At 34.2% G+C, this 22,895-nt stretch overlaps 1 protein-coding gene across 1 annotated transcript; it reads right to left on the bottom strand.

Moving 5' to 3' along the window:
- Positions 1–317: 317 nt before the first annotated feature.
- On the bottom strand, positions 318–22,886 carry LOC140756724 (uncharacterized). Its single transcript, XM_073092273.1, has 13 exons — positions 22,737–22,886; positions 17,980–18,235; positions 17,477–17,654; positions 16,781–17,124; positions 16,152–16,317; positions 15,310–15,452; positions 13,905–14,072; positions 12,297–12,378; positions 11,673–11,715; positions 11,118–11,325; positions 9,487–9,491; positions 8,620–9,429; positions 318–7,758 (listed from the first exon to the last, which is right to left on the bottom strand). The coding sequence occupies exons 2-13, from the start codon at positions 18,123–18,125 to the stop codon at positions 3,686–3,688; spliced, it is 6,366 nt and encodes a 2,121-aa protein (XP_072948374.1). The 5' UTR covers positions 18,126–18,235; positions 22,737–22,886; the 3' UTR covers positions 318–3,685.
- Positions 22,887–22,895: the final 9 nt, after the last annotated feature.

Genomic DNA, 22,895 nt, shown 5'->3' with positions numbered 1-22,895 from the left:
GCAATAAACCGATTCACAAAAAAATAAAGGCCGTAAGAATCGATCTTCGATCTTTTCAGCTAAAAGCGGAGAAGATAGTAAAAATAATGTGACCAGGACCAAACAAGAATAAAATATCGATTCTTCGATTAATCGATCTCAGATCGCCATCCCAACATATCATATAACGTAATACCCGAACGAATGCTTCTTACTTTACATCAGAATAATCGTTCTCATTAATGAAAACCTTATTAATAATTTCTGATTGCTTTCTAAGGTAAGGTCAAGATTACTATTATGAAGGTACTAAATACTATAATTAGTATACAAAAACATTCACGGAATGAAATAGATTTATTCCATTTTTATTGAAATATCAATATCAAGGAGACATTCAGTACAAATAGTTTTGTACAACACGAATTACAAATAACAGCTATTACAAATAATAATAACGCCTTAAACTGTGTAGAATAAACGTGTCATTTATTTGTTTTAAAAACACCGAGCTCAGACATTTGGATGATAATTTAGATTTTTAAAGTAGCGAAGGGAATGCAGCCCACGTTCTATTAAGTGGTCATTTAGCATCGTAGCTAAGAGCTAGCCTGACGGGCCAGACGTACATATGAAAAATAAACTGTGTTTATGTCTATAAATGTTTATTAGATATAAAGAATTGCCGAAAAACAAGTACTTCGTATACTATGTAAATACAATGAAAAGACAAATATAAATTATAGTTGTAGCTAGGACGCTGTTGCTCTTGAAGTGAAGTTTAAGTTCAGGGGCCTACTATCATCTCTTAAAACAATATTAGTTTTATCATACATTGAAATTTCGTACCACGACCTCGTTAAAGTAAGATTGTTTTTATATTACAATAAGCAGTTTTGTATGATGTAGGTCGAAATGATTCATACTTTTTTTGCTGGAAATTTATTTTGTTAAGCAAATTATGACAATTTCAGACGGTGTTATACAGTAGATATGCGAAAAATGAATAAGGGTTTACATCGCTCGGCAGGAATAAAACAAAACTGTTTTAAGGAGGTCAAACGAAACAAAATAATGTTTATGCAATATTGAAATAAAACTTTCCTGAACTACTATGGTTTTTAATAGATGATGGTAGGCCCCCAGTTGTTGCTAGTCTTGAAGCTACAACACATTATACGGCGTCATATCGTGATATTTTGCGATGTCGTGACGGCAATACTCACGAGGTACCGCTATTACACGTGTTTGTGTTTAACCCTCTTATCAAATATATTTTAAATGGTTTATGTTCACAATTTGAAACAAAAAACGAAAGTAATATTACATAAAGTAGTACAACTAAAATAGTAATACGCTTATAAATTACTTACATAGACACCTATGTACAAGAACAATTAAGCTTAGAAATAGAGTAAAATATTATACATACGTTCATACAATGAGTGTACTGTGTACCTACACTTCAAATTGTACAATTAGAGATAACAGTCTTTTTTTATGAATATGTGACCACATTAGAAAAAAGATAACTCAATATTTACATAACAAGAATAGGCATTATTCAATTATTTTTTTATTTGTGTTAAGTAATTCAAAGTACGCTTACATTATTAAATTCAACTACTTATTTATTGATACATGTATATTTGCTCTATTTTGTATTAAATTGACTTAATTGTAATAAATATTTTTAAGTTTTAATGGCAAAGTATTGTACCATTCGGACAGGTCATAACAGTGGTCACATTCATTTTAATAATTGAAATAGTAGATCGTTACAAATATATATTTATTAAATAAACAATTGTATCGCGTAGAATACATAAAAGTTATCTTAAATAAAGATGAGTTCATGAAAGATTGAAAGGGAACTTGAATAACTTGTAATAAATCGAATAACACTTAACTTTCTACTATGACAAGATTAACGGATATGTTTTTATTTATTTACCGTGTAATAATTGTTTATGAAGAGTGTTTAGGCAATGGCAAATCCAGAATTTTTTGTTTAAAACGAGCGTGACCCAGTTTGAGCTAAGATTAAATTTCTACACTCATTAGTGTCAGGCACGTGCCACACTTTCTTCTATACATTTTAACAGGCAAGGAGTAGACACAGTCCCACCCTTGTAACGTTACAATACTATTTTCTTATCAAAGTTTCTGTAAAATACTACGCAAATTTATATTATAAATAATATTTTTTGTCGAAGTCTTGTTCGAAAACCACACCTTGCGCCCCTGCAAGCTACGCCAAGTACCAAATCCTTTTTCTGGATTCGCTTTTGTACAATAGTTTTAAATCAGAGTCAATTACATAATTATATATACAAATTTATACATCACCATGTCAATTAGGTCTTATTTTTGACCCTTAGAAATAATAATTCTGAACCATTTTTGCCCGCCAAAGTACGAGAAAATAATAGTTGATTTTTTAAGTTTGGTAGACAAAGTTTGCCTCGAAATGATTTATTACGGGCGTATGCACTGGAGTCTATTTATCGATTTCAAATATTTAACGTATTATCATAAATGCGTATGTAAAACTAATTAAGTTAGTTGAACATTAAGAATTGAAGGAAGTAATACCCTTTGTGGTTCGACTCCGGCAGCACCACCGCCACACCTATTTCTACCTAATAACAGCAGTGTTAGACGCTGCTGTGTTCCGGTTTGAAGGGTGTGGTAAGGGAGACAGACTTTTCCGAGGCGTTCCAGCTTAGTCCTCAGGGGTAGCGGCGCATCTGTGGCCGACCTCAGGTAGGAATATCTAATCCTATCTGGGGTTGATTACAGATGTCCATGGGCGGCAGTGGCCACTTACCATCAGGTGGACTGTATGCTCGTCTGCTACTCCTATATTATAAAAAAAAATCGCTTAGTACTTGCGAAGGCATTGAAGAATTAATGAGTTAAAGAATAAAGAATGAAAATGTTTTCAACTAGAATACAATAGTCACTACTTTAATTATATCACAGTTGGAAAGATTTAATTTAATATCAACCTATGTTTATAGTTAAAATAATATACACCCATGTCTTATAACTATTTACCTAATACTGCTAATGTTTTACTTTTTCGGGGTAAAGTTTTTCACAACATCAACTACTGTTTCGATCATAAGAAAGTTAAAATTTTAAATAAAATACATTTGTTCTGTATTACAACGAATCACTAATTACATGGTACATTAAAATAATATTTATTACGTTGTTAATAATAATTTTCGTCGCTTTCCATGAAATTAAGTCGAATAGACATACTTATTCTGACATAAAGTGTAGACACTCATGTACAAATTATTTTTTGGCATAATCATAGATTAGTAAGGATACTTCGCCGCCTTGAAATTGAATGAAGCCATAGACGGCTTATTTTAATAAGTTCATTTTTGAATTCTTGACAAATAAAAACATTTTTAGAGATAATTTACGAATAAATAACTAATTTACGTAATAATTACGTAATTTACGTAATAAATAAATAATTATTTCAAATATTTTAGGGAAATTTTAGCACGGAGACGTGGCAAAACTTTTTTACGCAACTATTTCAATTCTCAAAACTGGGTACATTTTCTTGTTAGGAGTGAGTAATCTTTACTAATCTATGGGCATAATTAAAAACATATTTGTTATGAATTCCCAAAAAAATCACTCGAATCTTTTTCTCTAGTGCGCCATAAATTAAATTACCTGATTATACTCCTAAAATGCACATATCGTCCTCACTTTCGCTGCCTTCTTCAAATGCAACTGGATTTAATTCTGGGTTAATTCCTTCTATGTCCATGCTGTTTGAATCCATGTCCATATCCTCGCCTATTTCCGCAACCTCAGGATTTCCATACATGTCATCGTCAGAACTCTCTAGGTCCAAATATTCAGGAGTATCACACTTGTCGTCGGCCGGATTGATACGTTTACACTTTTTCGCAAGAGGTTCGTCATCCGATGAATCATAGGAATCATCCAAAGCTTGAGCAGGAACTTCTGGTTGATCAGTAGGTTCCTCCGTTAAAACAGGTTCCTTATTGCCTTGAGGAATTTGAAGTTCTTGTTTTCGGGAATGCATTTTTATACGGAACGTTCTCGTAGAGCCAATTTTACGAGTCTTTAGTAAACTTTTGCCACTGTGATCAAATATTGATGGACGAACGGATTTAAATAACTTAATCGGCTTTACTTTATTACTTTTTTCTGAGTCAGGTAAAGATTTAACTTGGAAGGTTATATCATGTTCTGCCTTATCGCTATTTGGGGCTTCACTATCCTCTTCTGTACATATTACATCGTCACCATCGTCAGTTAAATCAATAAACTCTTTAGGCTCCAAAGAACCTTGAGGTTTATCACTCTTCTTTATACAAACGTTTATTGGGACGATACTACCAGTTACCGTGTCCAGTTTAAAGAATTTACCACCGTGTTCATACGCGTACTTCAGTTCCAAAAACGACGTAACGGCGTTCATTTCTGGCATGACATTGCCGACATAATTTAAAAGCCTGTTGATAGAGGTGTTTGGCTCAAAACCAAGTAAGTTTGAGTAAGGCCCAACTATTGTAAGGTTTTCGGGTAAAATGTCGCAGGAAGTAGGGGCAGTAGGTGGGTTTAATGTAGTAACAGGACTTTCCGGTTTTCGAGTCACCGGAATTATATTAGGAGGCAATGGACAGAAGACTACGGGTTCGGAAACCACACTGTCTTCAGCTGATATGCCAGACATTTCCATTAAATCCGATAGAATGGTTTTACGTGGTCTGCTATTTTCAGTGTTAGCTGAATCTTTGTCGACACTGACTTGATTATCAGTCGCACTTACTTCAGCTGATGGTAATACTGTCTCGGTATTTTGAGAAGCATCTACCTGATTATTTGCACCAATTTCAGTATCAGTTGTTTGTTGTTCAGTTTGAACATTACTGTTGTTGATCTGAAGTTCCTCAATAGATTTATCACTAGGTACTTCTGTGTTCAATCCAACTGATTTACTCGCGTTTACACTGGAAATGTCTTCTGCATTTTCAACATTGACTTCATTGGAATCTCTATTTGTTGTCCCTTCTTGATTTTCGTTCGTATTGGACAAAATAGTAGGATTGTCAGAATTATTCGACGATTCAACAACCTTCTCCGAAGCTTCAGAAGTGACTTTATCTTGCGAAGTTTCGTCTAAATCACTGTCAATTGGAAAATCTGCTTGTATAGATACATCTTGAGTTTCTACGGAAGTATTTGAAGGATCCAAATTTACTTTTAATAAGTTAGTTTCCTTACTACTAATACTAGTAGCTTCCTGTTGAATATTGGCGTTTGGTAAATCCTTTATCAGTTGTTGTTGTATTATAGCCATGAGCCCTGGTAACGCGTTTAACTGGTCCGTGTCTAGTTGTACTCCTGGATCGATTGATACTGTCAACTCCCCGTTAGGCATAAGGATGAACCGTACCCCATTAGGCAGTTCAGACGGTGTTAGTACCGGTTGTGGTCTTTTAATACTACACAATAAAACTTTATTTTTACCCAAGTAAATCGGAGTTTTTAAGGGCTTGCTTATAATATGGCGACTGTTTAAAATCAACATACGTTTCGCATTTTCAGCGAGAGCTGCAGCGTCATTCTGTTGCTTTGTAACGTCGACGGGCTCAATACGAGGTCCTGCGCGTATGACGGTTTTGCACTTCTTCATGGGTTGTGCTTCATTTTGGGGTGACGTAATTTTAATTGTCCTATTTTGGTTCACGTTTGTATTACCGCTTTCAACTGCTGGCAAAATGTCGGACGAATCTTTTGCTTTATCGGTTGTTACATGAAACGTGCTTGTTACTCTGATTTTTTGCGCATTCGGATTAGAAACGACATGCGGAGCAATAGTATTTTCGAAACTGGTATTCGAATTATCATCGTCCGAAAGTACTATTGTTGAATTATTCGCAGATTCTTTCAATTTTGGTGCAACTTTAAGTTGTTTATATGTATTAACTTTATTAAGTTCATTACGACAGCAACAACTACAGCTAAATTTAAGGCATGGATGTGGGCCGATCTTTATGTTACAGCCATAAGTCATAATTTTTTCGCGCGCCCAACAACAAAAGTAACCTCTGTATTTTTTTGTTGGTTGAGCTCTGGATTTCCTTATTTTTTTCCGTGGTTCTTGTTGTGGCTCTGTCGCAGGCATAGGATTCGTGGAATCCATTTTTTTCTTATATGCCACACGTTTACGTCTACGTATTGTTAATTCATTGTTATCACAAGCTTCGCTAGATTCAACAGTTTGAGAATCATTTTGTGGATCATGTTGAGAATCATGTTTATCATTCGGTTTTACGTATTGTTTCTGTTTTGCTTTGTCTCCCTTGAATAAATTTAACATTTTTTGAAGTGTACCAAAAGTCAATAATGTGTCGTCTAGGTAATTTTTGGGATGTTTTGGTGTCCAGCTTATGTTGTTCTGGAATAAGGGAACGTAACTAGGTCTGTAGGTTGGAGTTGTCTTGGGTGGAGCGTCCCCAGTTTTGGTACTTTTCCTACCTTTCGTTTTTTTTACAACTTCAGGTTGACTAAAAACTGTTTTATCAACATTTACAGTGGGAAGTTCATTTGTTTCAACCTCAGATATCTGGTTACATATATTAATTATTTGGTCGTTAATTTTGTTAGCCATTAAATCCTTGGCCGAAATAGTTTTATTCACTCTTTTCTCAGGTTCAGTTTGGATTGGATTGGTTTTGTTGGTCTCTTTCCTCAAATTTAAATCAGGTGGCTCCTTTTTCACTTGAACTATAGGAGCATCTGGTGTAACTTCAGGCATTTCTACTGTAGGTTCTACAATAGCGGGTTCAGTTCGCGCAGGTTCAATTAATGTGGGTGTAGTCCCGTTGTCGGGTGGTTTAGAATTTGTACCGTTAGTATTACTATCAATACGAATTGGTGTTACTTCAGCTGTTAGTAAACTTTGATTAGTTCGACGAACTTGATCTATATCTGGTAGGTTGATGACTTTTCTCCTTTCATTAGGCACATACTTTTGAGAAACAGGTGCCTTAAGATGACTTTGACTTAAGATAGCTTCTTGGTCATCGATTTTATGTCTCCTTTCTGAACTATCATTAGATTCATTAGTGATATTATCTGAGAAAATCATGTCTTGTCCTGGAATAACCGAGGGCACCACAGTAGCCTGATTATTAATGTACTCTACTCCAGACTTTGCACTTTTGAAATCACCACCTTTGAGGTACAATGTTCCATCTACGAGTTTCGATTCAAACGCTTTGTGTAGGTCAATTGTTAATGGTTTGCATTCTTTTAGGAAAAATCTGTTCCTCGTTGAACTGAGAAAACCTGCCGTGAGTCTCTTTAACCGAGTATTGAAATCGGGGTTCTTGCACAACTGTATCGGATTGTAGCTACGATTTTTTGGTTTCTGTAACAACCAACTCGTAGATTTTACTCTGTATACATCTTCATATGACGTTTCATTATTATCTTCATCATTTTGGCCATCAGTCTCATTGTCCATGAGTAATTGTGAGCGAAACTTATCAATATCTTCGGCTCTTATAGCTTGTTTGTCGACCGGTTTACTTTCTGTTACAGCGCATTCAATCACTCTTTTATCGTTGACATGATAAAAATCGGTGAATTGAAATACTTCCATCTGATCTAATTTCATTGTATAAACGGTTGGATCCATCAATAATTTTAAATCAATCTTAGGATTATCATCCGTCTTCTCATTGGCTTCTTCTTCATCGCTTGTGACCTCTGAAAAAATGTTTTGAATTATTAAATATTTTAATTTTACAAATTACTTAAGTGTAACAAAAATAAATAGTCTTGAGGATCTGCAATCTATAGCCGATGTCAGGTGGAGCCCATATTCTGTAAGGAGTTCGTGACAATTGTCCATGAGCGGCAGTGAAGACTTATCATAAGGAAGACCACCTGATGGTAAGTGGATGGTGAGGTAGCAGATACAAACTTGTTTGTTACTTTAATATTAAAAAACGATCACGAACGAAGTACTCCGGTACAGATTGAAGGATATGGTGTAAGATTATGATGATGGTAAATGATATTTTCAAATCACAATCACATCACAATTCCGAAGGTGGTAGAACCCTTTGTGGTTTGACTCCGGCGGCACCACCGCCACACCTATTTCTGCCTCATAACAGCAGTGATAAGCGTTACTATGTTCTGGTTTGAAGGGTGTGGTAAGGGAGACATACTTTTCCGAGGCATTCCAGCTTAGTCCTCAGGGGTAGCGGCGCATCTGTGGCCGAGCTCAGGTAGAAATATCTAATCCTATCTGGAGTTGATTACGGATGTCCATAGGTGGCAGTAGCCACTTACCATCAGGTGAACTGCATGCTCGTCTGCTACTCCTATATCATATAAAGAAAAAGAACACAAGGCATTTAATAAGGTTCAACGACATCTTTCATTAGGTACAGCATAAAATTAAAAGAGGAAAATTAAATCTGCCCTCCGAAGTACGGAAGCGAGTGAGATTACCCATCCAATCCTTCCGCACCTGATATTGCTTCTCTGCTGCTGATCTTATAGATCAGCTATAATTGACTACTCAGCCGACACAAGAAATAATGTAATTACTGCACTTACCAATTTTGATAGCTTTTTCCACATTGCTATGTTCTTCAAATTCAATACCATCATCTTCAAACTCAATTCCATTATCCTCAAACGTAACATCAAATTCTTCATATTCGTGTTCCTTCTTAACCGCATTTTCTTGTATCCTAATTATATCTTCATCTTCATTTACGTCTCTATTTTCATCTGTAGTACTCCCAGATACATTTATAATTTGAGGAACTTCTTCCGTATTTTGAGGAACTTCATTGTTTCTAAATTGAGCGGCTTTTTCTTGTAAAATTCTATCCATTTCGTCATCGGAATCACCCAGTATTTCCTCATTACTCGTCGCAGTCGGTTCAGGCTCTACTTCAACGATATTTTCATTCGATTTTTCTAAATTAGATTCCTTTTCTATATGACACTCCGATTTTATTTGTGTGATTTCAATATTCATAAGATTTGCCTTGTTGGCCAATATTTCGTCCATATCATCATCTGAATCACACAGTACTGGTTCGGATTCTTTAGTTTGTTCATCCGTATTAATAGATGCTTCAAGCGTTGCTTTTTGTTCGTCGACCTTCTGTTTTAATATTTCGTTTACCTCATCTTCAGGATTACTTTCTTCTGTTTTAACGATATTCCCCATAACGCTGGTTATTTTCGGCAATGTTATTTCATCTTCGATCTTATCGTCGTTAGATGTTTCTGTAGTAGATTTTTCACAACTTTCTTCAGTTTCTTCGTGAGGTATATGCATTGTTTCGACGTCGGACAAGCCGTCCAATTCTAAAACCTCATCATCTGGTTCAGATTTGACTAAGGTAAAGTCACCTATTTCCGCGGTATTTTCACCAAAACTAGAAAGAGCGTCAAATATTAAGCATTTACTGCGGCTTAAAAAGGAATTAGATAATTTTATCAAAAGCTTTAGTATGTGTTCTTTTGAAATAGACTCGACTTTTTACGGTAAAATATTAATTTAAATGTGTATTTAAAATAAATATGAACCAAGTCAGAAAACCCTAATTCCGATGTAAAAATCCTTATTCCGATGTATTTGATTCCTAATTCCGAGTATACAAAATAAGGGAGTGAAAGAGATAGAACGACTGCTACATGGTGTATAAAAATAAATATTATTTATTTACTTAGGTTTCAATTTTTTTTTTTATTATTTAAAGAGTAGCTTTATGAAAAGTATTCTTAGCTAGGAATAAAGGGAAACTGCCAAAATAAAACTTTGTTACAATATAGTTTCTTGAATGGTTAATTTAACTTATGGATTTCATGTTAATTTGGTTAAAACCACGGTCAATTCGTGTATCTGCAATAAAATTTTGGACATTCTCTTTAATGTACTTTATACTAGGGCTTATAATCATACACCAGAAATAATAATAATATGGAATATCATATGCGGTTTGTAGAATTATTTTGTTTTGAGTAATTTAATCGAATCAAAACGTCGTAAAATGTTCTAGTTTTTAATTAAATAACTAATAAAGTCGTATAACAATGTTAATTATTCATTATTTAGGATTAAGCGAATTACTGATACAAACAATAGAAACGTTCTTAAAAACCGCTTAAAACTTTAAACACCCTGTATAGTATTTTGTCGTTATGCCGCGGATTAATGTGCCCATATAACCTAATTCCGACATATATACATCGGAATAGCGTTTCATAACTAAAAATCACGTTTCCAAATTCCGATTATTAAATAATAAAAGCCTTTTACACAATTTAGAGGCAGAAAGATGCTTTATTGAAATATGTATGTAATAATATACAATACTTGTTCAATATTACATCGATATCTGGATGAACTTCATTTTCTCTCCTTAATTGTCCCATAGAAAAAATTAGGAAAGTACATAGATAGGTCATCTTTGGTATTATATAATTAGGTAATGCAGTATAATTCAGTACCTCGGAAAATGATTTCAATATTAATTGAGTATTAAATTAGTCAAATCCCGAGTAAGACGTGCTTATTCATAAAAACAACTACAAAAATTGAAATTAAAAACAAGTCTATGAAATTGCTATTCCGTGGTATACCTCGGTTTAAGGGACAGCCTAAAATATTTGGCACCTAATGCCGCTGCATATTTAAACTTATTTTTACCCTTATCTGTTAAGAAATAAGCACAATATTTAATTGTTTTCGATTCCATATATAATCCATATAATGTTTTCATCGAAATACTATCACACATATGTAAATTTATCGAAATAATCACTATTTGAGAAATTGTGACATTCACGTGCAAAAGGCCCAAAATGTATGAAGCATACGTTTGAGTTAGTCACTAGTTCAAAACTATGAGATTATTTTAAAAATAATACACATAATGCTATAATGATGGGTATGTAACAATAGAGTGATAAATTATTTACTAAATGAGATACCTTTCAGTAAAAACGATTTCGTAAATAATTAGTAAAAGCTGTTTTACTAAATACCGCGGAATTTGGTGCCAATTTCAGAACCCCTCGGACTTAGGTGACTTTACCTTATTTTCTTTAACGTTGCCGCATCATCACTATTCATAATATCTGCCGTTTCTGAAGTTTCTTTTTCGCTTTCTTTGTCCTCGCTGTTATTTTGTTCGTCTTTAGATCCTTTGTCATCATCACTATCAACTGCTCCAGAGTCTGATTCGACTCCCAAATCTATAGTTTCAACTTGAGGTTCAATGAACTCGAGTTCAGTTTCATTTTCTGAAATATACAAATAGGTATTTATTTATATTTACATTGAAAAAAGAGTGTGTATGTATGAATGTATGCTTCTTTGGGGCATTTAATTACAATTACGAGACTATTACGAAACAAAAATAATACAAAATACGACACGACACGACCGTAACATAACGTGTCGTGTCGCATCGTATCATATGCCTAAAAAAATATATACTAAAAAAACTTGCAATATTTACTAGCCATTTTAACTGTTTCTCGTTTTATCTGTTGTTTTTGGAAAAAAATCACTCATCATTTCTAAGCGCCCCATTAAAGAATAGCTTAAAAAATTCTGTTCTAAAATAATTAAATTACTTTAAACGTACCGTCACGCCCCTTCTCCGCTTTGTGTCTTGCGCGATGCATCGTCTGAAACGGCAAAATACTATTTTAACTTTGGTTCTCATAAAGTAAATAAAAAATAAATTGGAAGTATCGTGATTCTTAGACATCACACAATTGTAAGAAAAAAAATTTCTTCTTCTGGCGTGCAAGTTTCTTCACGATGTTTTCCTTCGCCTTTTAATGATAATTAATTTCAAATAGCACATAGCTTTGGAAAATTAGGTGTGTGCGAGGAATTTGGAAGTCGGACTCCCAGATCAGAGGCCGATTTTTAATAACTCGGCTACATCACTTGAAGGTTACCTTTGAGGTTCGACTCCGGCGGCACCACCGCCACACCTATTTCTGCCTAATAACAGCAGCGTTAGGCGCTGCTGTGTTCCGTTTTGATGGGTGTGGTAAGAGAGACAGACTTTTCCGAGGCGTTCCAACTTAGTCCTCAGGAGTAGCGGCGCATCTGTGGCCGACCTCAGATATTAATATCTAATCCTATTTGAGGTTGATTACAGATGTCCATGGGCGGCAGTAGCCACTTACCATCCGGTGGATTGCATGCTCGTATGCTACTCCTATATTATAAAAGAAATCTTATTGAAAATACTTACAAACTCTTCGGATAGTATTACACGTCTCTCCTTTATCAAAGTTTCCCAATCTTGAAACTTTTGTGTTACAATATTGTTGTATCTGAAATAAGGTTTTATGAATGAGGCTTTCTTTTGAATTGATTTATATAATATCATATCGCTACTATGCTATGAATATATGGTATGAATAACCACACAAATCAAAAAAGTTAATTCCACAGAAGCATGAAAGTGCTTAAAATAAAACAATGTTTTTTTTCTACATCATTCTGATAAATGAAGTTTACACAATGAAAAACACGTTATAAGTAGTTATAAATGTAACCACAGACTCATGTGGTAAGAGAGATATACTTTTCCGTGGCATTCCACCGTTATGCTCAGGGGTAGCGGCGCATCTGTGGCCGACCGACCTCTGGTAGGAACCTAACTTTAGCTGAGGTTGACTACAGATGTCCATGGGCGGCAGTAACCACTTACTGGACTGTGTGCACGTCTACTACTCCGATATTATTAAAAAATATAAACTTAAATAAATAATCATCATCATCATCAACAACCCATTGTCCCACTGCTGGGCACGGGTCTCCTCTCATAATGAGAAGGATTAGGCCACAGTCCACCGCGCTGGCCAAGTGCATATTGGTAGACTTCACATACCTTTGAGATTTTTTTTATAAATCTCTCAGGTATGCAGGTTTCCTCACGATGTTTACTTCACCGTTTAAAGCAAGTGATATTTAATTTCTAATACGCACATAACTTTGAAAAATCAGTGGTGCGTGCCTGGGATTTGAACATCGGACCTCTCGATCGAGAGGCTGAGTTTCTTAACCACTAGGCTATCACTGCTCAATTATAATAAATAAATAATAAAAGTATCTAACTTATTCGTAAGTAAATGTATGTATGTAGACTTAGATGAGTAAAATACATAGATAGATCACTCCCAACAAGAAAGTGTAAACAGTTTTGAGAATTGAAAGTGTTGCGTAAATAAAGTTTTGCCACGTCTCCGTGCTATACTGTCCCTAAAATGTTTGAAATACTTATTTAATCTTTGCGTGACATTAGTTATTAATAAGTACATTTTTTCTAATTTATGTTTTATTTGTCAAGAATTACAAAATAACTGCCATATCAACCTTCATCAAATTTCAAGGCGGTGAAGTAACTCTTTATTTTACTTATCAAAGACTGTATATTAGGGAGAAAGATAGAATAATTTGCCAAGTATGAGTCGAACTCGCACATGGAGGCTTCCATCAAATGTTAATTATATTTTACTTGTTGACCATTTTAAAATATGTTTTATTGTCCTATTTGTATTTATTATAATAGCAGTTATAGTAAACGGATTGTAAAAAATTGAACTGTTTTCCTAGTACGGTTTAGTTAGATCGAAAAATACCGGTTTGTTGTATGGAAACCCCCTTTAATATTCGAATTTATTTTATTTTTAGTAATTGTTGTTATAGCAGCCACCGTTATGCATCATCTGTAAAATTTAAAGTGTCTATCTACTACGGTTCCAGAGATAGAGCCCTGTGACAGACGGACAGACAGCGAAGTCTTAGTAATAGGGTTCCGTTTTTACCTTACGGAACCCTAAAAAGCATGACTTACCGATGAGCTATCGCGGTCTGAAGCTCCGTCGGTTTCAGGTGCTGGATTTGGTACAGGACGCGCGCGTTGCCGCGGTACGAGAACCAGAAGTTGTAGAACCGCGTGCGGGAGACCTGCTTCAGTTGGTACCAGCGCCGCTGCAACAGCATCGGGGAACATTGGCGCCCTCTGGGGAATATATTTAAGTTTTTTTTATATAATACAGGTAGGTAGGAGTAGAAGATCGACTGATGCAGTTTTTTTTTAATCAAAATCGGCCTCGTAACTATTTTCAGCATTTTTTGCTAATCCTTAAAATTCGTCCTGTATAGAGAGATGTAAATTAAATAAAAATACTAATAGTTGAGGAGCCCAAGAGGGGATTTAGGGAGTGTCTCGAGCGCGGCAGACTAAGATATGGGAGATACCTTACATCCTGTAGAGTATTCTAAACCATAAATGAACTTTCTATGTCGGGTTTGCACAATCAAAAAATCGATCACTGGACATGCTCGAGCATGGTCAATTTTTTTTAATATAAAGGAAATAATGCTAGAAAACGGGAAACGTCATAATCTGACGTCGAAGTAGTGAAAAAATATAGTCATTTTGAAAAAAAAAAACCTTGTATTATTGTCTGATAGTGTCACTTATTAGACTCCCTGGGAAGTATCTAATGATGTATCACAAACTAAAGGAAAACACTAATTTTTAGGAAAATACATTATTCTTCATACATTCTCATACTATTCTTTTCAAATCGTCACAATAAGAAAACCCCTCGCTGAATCGACAAATATCATATAACCTTTTCTTTCTTCTAACGTCTAATCTACACAATCGTATAGGTCCCAATGACCCTCGAAGTAATAATGAGTAGTATTTTACGCATAAAAATACTAATCCTTACTAATAATATAAATCTGAAAGTAACTCTGTCTGTCTGTCTGGTTGTCTCTTCTTCTCGCCCAAACCACTGAACCGATTTTAATGAAATTTTGTACAAAGATAGTCTGAGACCCGAGAAAGGACATAGGATAGTTTTTATCCCGGAAATACCACGGGAACTCGGGATGGCGATCTAAGATCGATTAATCGGAGAATCGATCTTTTGGACAAAACATCGATTATTTTAATCGATATTAGTAAGGATTGAATCGTAAACTATGATTTGATCAAGTGATGATGTTAAGCAAAGTTGAAGGTACGAATTTTCAGTTTTATTTATGTTAGTATGTTATATTATTTTCTTTTAAACGCGGGCGAAGCCGCGGGCAAAAACTAGTATATTATAATTTAATTTAAAACGATCAGCTCGTTTTTCTGATAATTTCAATTCCTATTTTTCTGAATCCCCAGATTCTAGAAACGCGGCAGTGTGTCAGCCAAGTTTTTAGTAAAAATAATAATTACGAAAGTTACTAACCGGCTATTATACTCCAGAGTGACACGTATCCATGCTTCGACGAGGTCTTCCCCAGACAAGTACTCCACATGATGCGTATTCACCAGCTCGAACAGGTCGTGGAGGCATTGCCCCTCCTCCTGGTAGATCTCTTCAGTGTTGTCCTGGGAACAAAGTTAAATGCTTAGAGGCGTAGCGTATAGGAAGCTAGTGTCTCCCTACTTTCCACTGATAGCACTCTTAAGGGAAAAGTTCACAAAATAATTACGAATATTTTTATATAGCGATAGAAACTTTCCTAGAACGGCGAAAGAAAGGAAGATATTTTCCTACTTTTTTATAAAATTGAGTAGAAAACCAATATACAGTCTACCTGATGATAAGTGATCACTGCCGCCCATGAACATACGTAACTAAATCCATATAGAACAGCTGTTCTAACCGAAGTCTATTACAGTTGCATTACCACTCTCGAGGACTAAGATATCATTAGGATTGCACGGATTTTTAATAATATTTTAACGCTTATAGTACTCTACTAAGTACTCTATTATAGAAAAGAATAAAAGAATATACGCATATTACCTTATAAGTTTAACTTTTAATTATTTTATTTTTATCACAAAAAAGAACCATAATTTACGTGAAGTGAATGGGTCTAAGGGGCACTAAAGAACTAGACATTTATTATAACAAAAAGCAAACCCCACTTCTTAACAGCATAACATATGTTACATCCGCAATTTAGACGAATCTAATGTCCCAATGAGATACACATACATACATAGTCTCAAACACGAATATCCTCTGTAGACGGGTAAAGAAAGAAACAAATACATAGCAAACGTATTACAAGTACTTACGGGATCGGAGAGACTGATGACGTTTATTTTCTCGTGCACCAGTATAAGATCGAAGAGCAACCAGTCAGTGGCGGTGAAGCGTGCTACCTTCGTGATCTTGGCCAACAAATCGTCCGCGGGTAGAAGTCGTTTCAACTTCTTGATCGTGAGCGCTCTCATGTGCTGCCTGTTGACAATAACTTAATATGAATAACTTGAGATGGAAGTCTTCGTTGTCAAACTCTGGAGGCACCATCTGCTATAATAGTATTACTTAAGTGCTGTTGTCTTCTGGTTTGAAGGGTGTGGTAAAGGACAGACAATTATACAAAACATTTTAGGCCAAACGGAACGATGACTCCAATCCTATCTGGTAAATATTAGGAATTCATTTAGGCTTTATCCAAATTTGCCTGCCATTTGTCTAATTTATAGTATTATTGCTATAAAGTATAATTAATTCGCAACCTTGTACACAGCCCCCCTATAGTCGCAACAGAGGAGCGTATTTCTATTTGAAATAATCTACAGTCGTTTTAGACAGTAAATATATCTATTTCCCGTCCTAATTCAAGATCATAAAAATAAATAACTGAATTATTTTTAAAGATACACAATTACAAAAGGTACATAACTGAAACATTACTTACCACAACATCTTGCAATCACAGCCGATCACCTTCTTCAATTCGTTCCACATTTCGTTTTCAGGTTTCTTCTCCTGGATCATCCTCGCCACAGCTCTTATCAGACGTCGTTTAAACTTATCCAATTGTACCGGACCACTGTCTTTTTTCTTCTCCGCTTGTGTCGCGTCACTGGCCGCCATGTTGCCTTGAGCATCCATTTTGTCTTTATCGGCAGCCATATTTGCTTCAACGTCGGCAACCATTTTGGTTATCGCCGCCATTTTGTTTCCGTTACCTTGTGGTAGCGATTCTGGCTTACTTGACTCAGATTGGGTTATTTCTGCGTTTTGTATGCTATTGGATGCCTGAAAGAAATAATGAACGATGTTTTTGTAACTCTGTTAGTCCACTTGAGGTTTTACTTAGAAAAAATATAAACTGTTATAGGACTTCTGTGTTATATGATGTCTAATGCCAAAGTAATTTAAAAGATTAATCATTCGACAGATTTTTAGACAGATATATGTAAAAATGTAATTTAGTTTAATTTGAAAATGTTTAAACATGATTGATGTTTTTACTTGGTACATCTACGTGAGTTAAGGAATAGAATGATTCTTCAAACAAACTTAATTGTTATAAGTACAGCGAAATGTGGACAAGGGAAAAAATGAATCAACGAAAAATCTTTATTTTCAACATTTTATTTTTATTCACCTCACTTTCGCACAGATTGACTGGATTCGGTAAATTTGATTTATCATTTTGGTGTCGTACTGGAAATATCGTTGGAATGTAGCTAGGACTATTTTCGTTTTCAGACTTTTTCCCTCCAACGAAGTGATCGCTACATATCCTATGATGCGGTAGAGGATACCAGGGCAATCCATCGGCGCTAAAATATAATAATAAATAAATGATATTATAAATATATTATGCATAAATTATTTATGATGTATCATGTATAACCCGAATGAAATAAATAACGTTTAAGATAATTATTTTTATTTTGAAGATGAACAACGAAGTGTACGATAAAGTGCTGTAAATAAAGTATACGTGGTTTATCATTGGACTGTTGTTCGTGTAAATTTCCACAACGAGGCACAAACTGGCCGCGTCCTTTAGAGCGTCGATTTTAAACGTCACTAAAAAATCATCCAAGTTATTTCTGAAATGAGCCAAAAAAACGCGGTAAAAATTATAAAAGATGCACTTACTTTTTCATATTAATAGCAGCTATCCATAATTTCCGCCGTTTTATATTTTTCGCTATTGGAAACTTGTAGAATTCACATTCGCTCACCATATATGTATTTTTACACCCCTCCACGCAACATATGTCGAAGTTAATTTTGACACTCATTATAAATTTCAAGTTTCTTTAATAGTTTCGTTGTTAACCACGCGTTGCAATCGTTTTATCAAAAACTTTTCTCTGGAGAGCAATTATTAAGAATTGCTCTATCACACCATCTTAAACAAGAATATCAATTCTTTTTATATATTCAACATTAAAATAAATAGTTACATAAATACATACAATCAAATACAGAATCTCCTTTTCGAAGTTGATTAAAAATAGATTTGATCTTTTTATTATAATTTATCTCTTTTTGGTATGCGTAAACCGAATTCTACTTGGCTCATTGTAATTCCAATCAAATGTTTGAGTATAAATTAGCAAAAGGCTACGCTATGTTGCCCCATACTTACGGCAGAGTTTAGTCACACGGTAGTATGACAGCAAAGTTTCGAATAATTCGGTCTAGGTTCTGCCCTTAATTAATCTATTCTTTCCAGAATTTGAAATAAAAAAATCAAAAATGCTAAAAATGTCTCATAGATATTATTCATTCGATTCCTTAGTATTATTTTCAGTCTTTCAATATCGATAGCGATTGTGACTTTGTCATTGAAGATAACAATCTACTAGTAATATAAGCATAATAAAAGTACGAAAAGCACAAATAGTACATTACAATACGAGGACGAAAAATTTTTTTCTGACAAGTGTGAGTTTGCAGGCCGAGCCGCAGGCGAGGACTGCAATCACACGAGTCAGAAAAACATTTTTCGTCCGCGTGTTGTATAAAATTTTATATTACGGGGTCGGAAATGGGGGTTTTGCGCACGCGAAGCGTGCGTAAAACGTCCATTTACGCACGCCGTGATATAAATATTTTTTGGAATTATTTATGTCGATAGTAAAAATTATTTGTATTGTATAAAATAAGTATAGTAGTATAGTATATAAGTATAGTAGTAGTATTATACGTTATATACAGTGTAAACTCCATGTAACGTCACTCGATTTAACGACAAACTCTCTAAAGCGTCGAAAACAATTGGCTTAGTTGGTTTAGCTTGTATTCCATACAATGATACACTCTACATAGCATTACACCCACTCTCAATAACGACCACAATTGAGAAAAAAAGTACCTTTTAAGTTGTTAAAATTAGTAAAAACTGCGCACCTTTGTACGTTCTTTTGTCGCTTTATTATCCTAGCCCGCAATAAACTCGACTGTCGGCATCATGCATACGAAACTTTCTAAGAAATTCGTTATTTTGTTTACAAATTGGATTGCTTGCACGTGTAAGCAAGCAGCAAAATTATTGGAAAATTACTTCCTTTGTCACCAAGATGCCTCAATATCAGAAGATATGAATAAAATAATTAAAAAAATACAACAAAATTACTGGTGCAGCAAAAGACGTCAGACAAAAATAACAGACTACACGCAATAGCGATCAAATAAGATTTTTTTATGTACATAACTACTAACACTAGACTGAAATAATCTTTTTCTTTTTCTAATTCCGATTTTTCTTCTCTCCATTTAACGACCACTCTCTATAACGCCATAAAATGCACAGTCCCTTCAGTGCCGTTATATAGAGTTTACACTGTATTTACAGGTTAAGTTTTATGATTTTTCTGGGTACTTACAATGATAATGATATTTTAATTTTATGTCATATACTGTGGGTTATAACTAAGTTTCCTTTTATTATCTAAACAAGTGATTTAATTAAAAAATCAAAAACCCGACTGCAAAAAGGCCTAAGTAGAATTTCCAAAAACAATGAAACAGGCATTTCATTATTTTTATCCAGAAAGCCAAATACAAAGTTTCAGAATAGGTATCTGCTTCAAAATCAAAAGATGTTCAAAAAATATTATCCTATTTTATCCTCGTAGTGCTCATTTACGCTATATAAAGAAGCTATGTGTAAAATTACAGCACGCGTTCAGCGGTTTCCCTTTGGGTTGACCTCTGGCACAGCAACTTACTCAATATTCAGACAGTCACCTCGACGTGTTATACATGTACATATTACATGTATATATTATATAATGTATGTGTAATCTCCTTTTAATTTCCTTTGTTTTTATACCCTACTCGATATGTTTGGTTAACTTTTTTTAAAATGTGTTACTATCTCGCATAATGTCCACAATTTACGCTCTATAAAATATTTACCTAAAGTAATACAAAGTTCCAGTCATTATTATGCCTCGTTGGGGATAGAATTTCATTATTTTTATCCATCAAGCCAGATACAAAATTTCATAGTGTTTGCTTCAAAATTGACTGTTGTTCAATTGAACTTTTAACCCTTATTTTACCCTCAACGGGGTTGATTTTTCGGAAGGGGATAAATAAGTGGGTACTTGTTCCTATCCAGAAAGCTAAATACGAAATTTTATAGTAGTTGCTTCAAAAATAAGGGATTTCAAAAAAACTGACATCCCCTATTTTACCCTTTTAGGGGTAGAATTTCCAAAAGGCCTTTCTTAGTACTTATTCACGCTATATACCGAATCTATGTGAAAAAATTCAGAACTCTAAATTGAGCGGTTTTGGCTGTACGTTGATTTCTGAAAAATGAAAAAGTCGTTTAGTCTGTCAGTCAGTCAGTCACCTTGCTATTTTATATATATACAAATATGTTTTTATAATCTCCGTTTAATTTCCTTTCATTTGATACACTACTCAATAAGTTTGGTTAACATTTTTTTTTAAATATGTTCGTATTTCGCGCCAAAAATCCGCCATTTTGAATTTTTTCTTCTAACACCTATCTAAGGACACTCGGGTCATTGATATGAATATAATGACACATTAATTGTCGAAATTCATCCAGCCGTTTGTTAGATCGGATCAAATAAAGAAAGACAAACATACAAGATACGCGCGAAAAACATAACCCTTCCTTGGCAGTCGGGTAAAAATAATGAATTAACGTTTAATTATGCAAAATTATAAGTCGCTAAGAGCTTCTTCAACATCATTGTAATTTGCTTAATCAACATCAACAAGTAATGTTGATTCAATAACCTCATTTCTGAAATATGTAAAACGGAGCCAAGTTTCGTATAAGGATCAATCATATCTGTCAATAAAATTAGTGCGAAAAATGTTATGAAAAATTACATGTACAGTGAGTGTCAACTGATTGTCATAGTTTCTATAGTACTTTTCTCCAAACGCTCTTAGCTATAGATAAATAAATACTATCAATAAAACACGTTATTTTGACAATTCAAGACATGGAAATCACGCGGGTTTTTTATGTTTAATGTGGTTTTTCAATGAATTTTTTTTATTATATTTTTAAAACAACTAATTAATAAAATATTAATTTTTAATCATAAAGACTTTTGCCCATATTTCAATAGGGAACCTTGCGAGTTCGTATTAACTTATTATATTTTTTTAAACACATAGACATATAAATCAAGCGGTGAAATCTTAGGTTATGAAATAATGCGACGCGGCGAAATAATTATTGATTACAAAAAATATATCAATAAGTTTGTAATAATTAAACAAAAATCAACCTAATTCTGAAATCCATTTACGCAAGGTTGCAGGTATAAACATGGTCAAATCATCCAAAATGTTAAATAAAATAATTATAATTCGATTAAATACAAATTATTATAATTCGTCTATATGGAAAATGCTATTTGACATTACGGCTGTCTTTTATAATCCTTTTATGGTGAATTCTTATAATATACCCTTTATATAAATAAATAAATAGGGGGTGAGTTTTTTAACGGTAGTAAAAAATATAGTAAATAATCTAAGGTATATGGAACCTCCGTAATTTCAATGTTACAAATGAATAAGCATGAAAAAAAATATACATTCAAATGACATATGCAGGTAGGAACAGACAAATGTTACCGAACTTGACAGTAACACTACCGTGTTCCTTAAAACATTAAATATTTAAAACCGGTTATCATAATTGTTAAACATATTCTTGATTTATTTCCCTAAAAATATTGTATTTTATAAACATAATTTCAATTTAATTATGTAGTAAAAATAATTCAATAAGTAATAGATAACAAGGTAACCACGTAATTTATGTTCATTGTTTTCTAGTAACTATCAGAGACTACACGTGTCGACAGTTGGCCGGAGAATAAAATAAAATATTATAAGATTCTATTGTAAAAAAATATGTACAAAAAAATAACTTTGTACTCATAAATGAATACCTAATTTTAATAATTCAGTTATATTTCACTAAAAAACATAATTAAACGAAAACGCGTTTATAAAAACTTACGAATATTTAAATTACACAGAAACGCGTGAGCACAAAATGACAACACAAATTCGGTGGGCCGATCACTACGAAACCACTGATCTGTCCCGACTTTCGCATTCTACTATCAACCTCGGTCAATAACAGACGCCTCGAACACGCGGTGGAAAATTTTAGCCCACCGACGCGCCGACGCGTACCTAACTAACTGACAATCTTCACTCGACTCGCTCGGCGAGAGGACGTGGGACGCTTAGCTCTCTCTCGAATCAATACACATTCAATAACAATACGTATAGCGCAAAATAAATACATTCTGAAATATAACATAGACAACCACAACGTTTATATACAAGCGAACAATGAAAAATAAAAGAATTAAAAAGTATTTTGAAGTAGTTACCGATAGTGTTGTGCCGACTGATGATGTATTTCGCTGCATGGACGTCAATAATTCACTACACTTATAAAATTAGTACGTTTGTAAAGGTAAACAGCGCTTGAACGTAGCATTCATTTTTTCAATCTAGAGTTACTCTGAGGCGTGTACACGTTGACGTTT

Source organism: Epargyreus clarus, unplaced genomic scaffold (genome assembly GCF_041222505.1).
Source record: "Epargyreus clarus isolate Ecla_fem2 unplaced genomic scaffold, WU_Ecla_fem_2.2 ptg000035l, whole genome shotgun sequence".
In the NCBI taxonomy this organism is placed as follows: Eukaryota; Metazoa; Arthropoda; class Insecta; order Lepidoptera; family Hesperiidae; genus Epargyreus; species Epargyreus clarus.
Note: the sequence above shows the minus strand (reverse complement) of the source record. Positions and strands in the feature narration are given on the sequence as shown.

Coding starts and splice junctions, on each gene's coding strand:
- LOC140756724 (XM_073092273.1), bottom strand. CDS start 18,125: ATGAGTGTCAAAATTAACTTCGACATATGTTGCGTGGAGGGGTGTAAA. Junction 12,379..13,904: donor CAGACCGCGATAGCTCATCG/GTAAGTCATGCT, acceptor ACCTTATTTCAG/ATACAACAATATTGTAACAC. Junction 11,326..11,672: donor AGCGGAGAAGGGGCGTGACG/GTACGTTTAAAG, acceptor TGTATATTTCAG/AAAATGAAACTGAACTCGAG.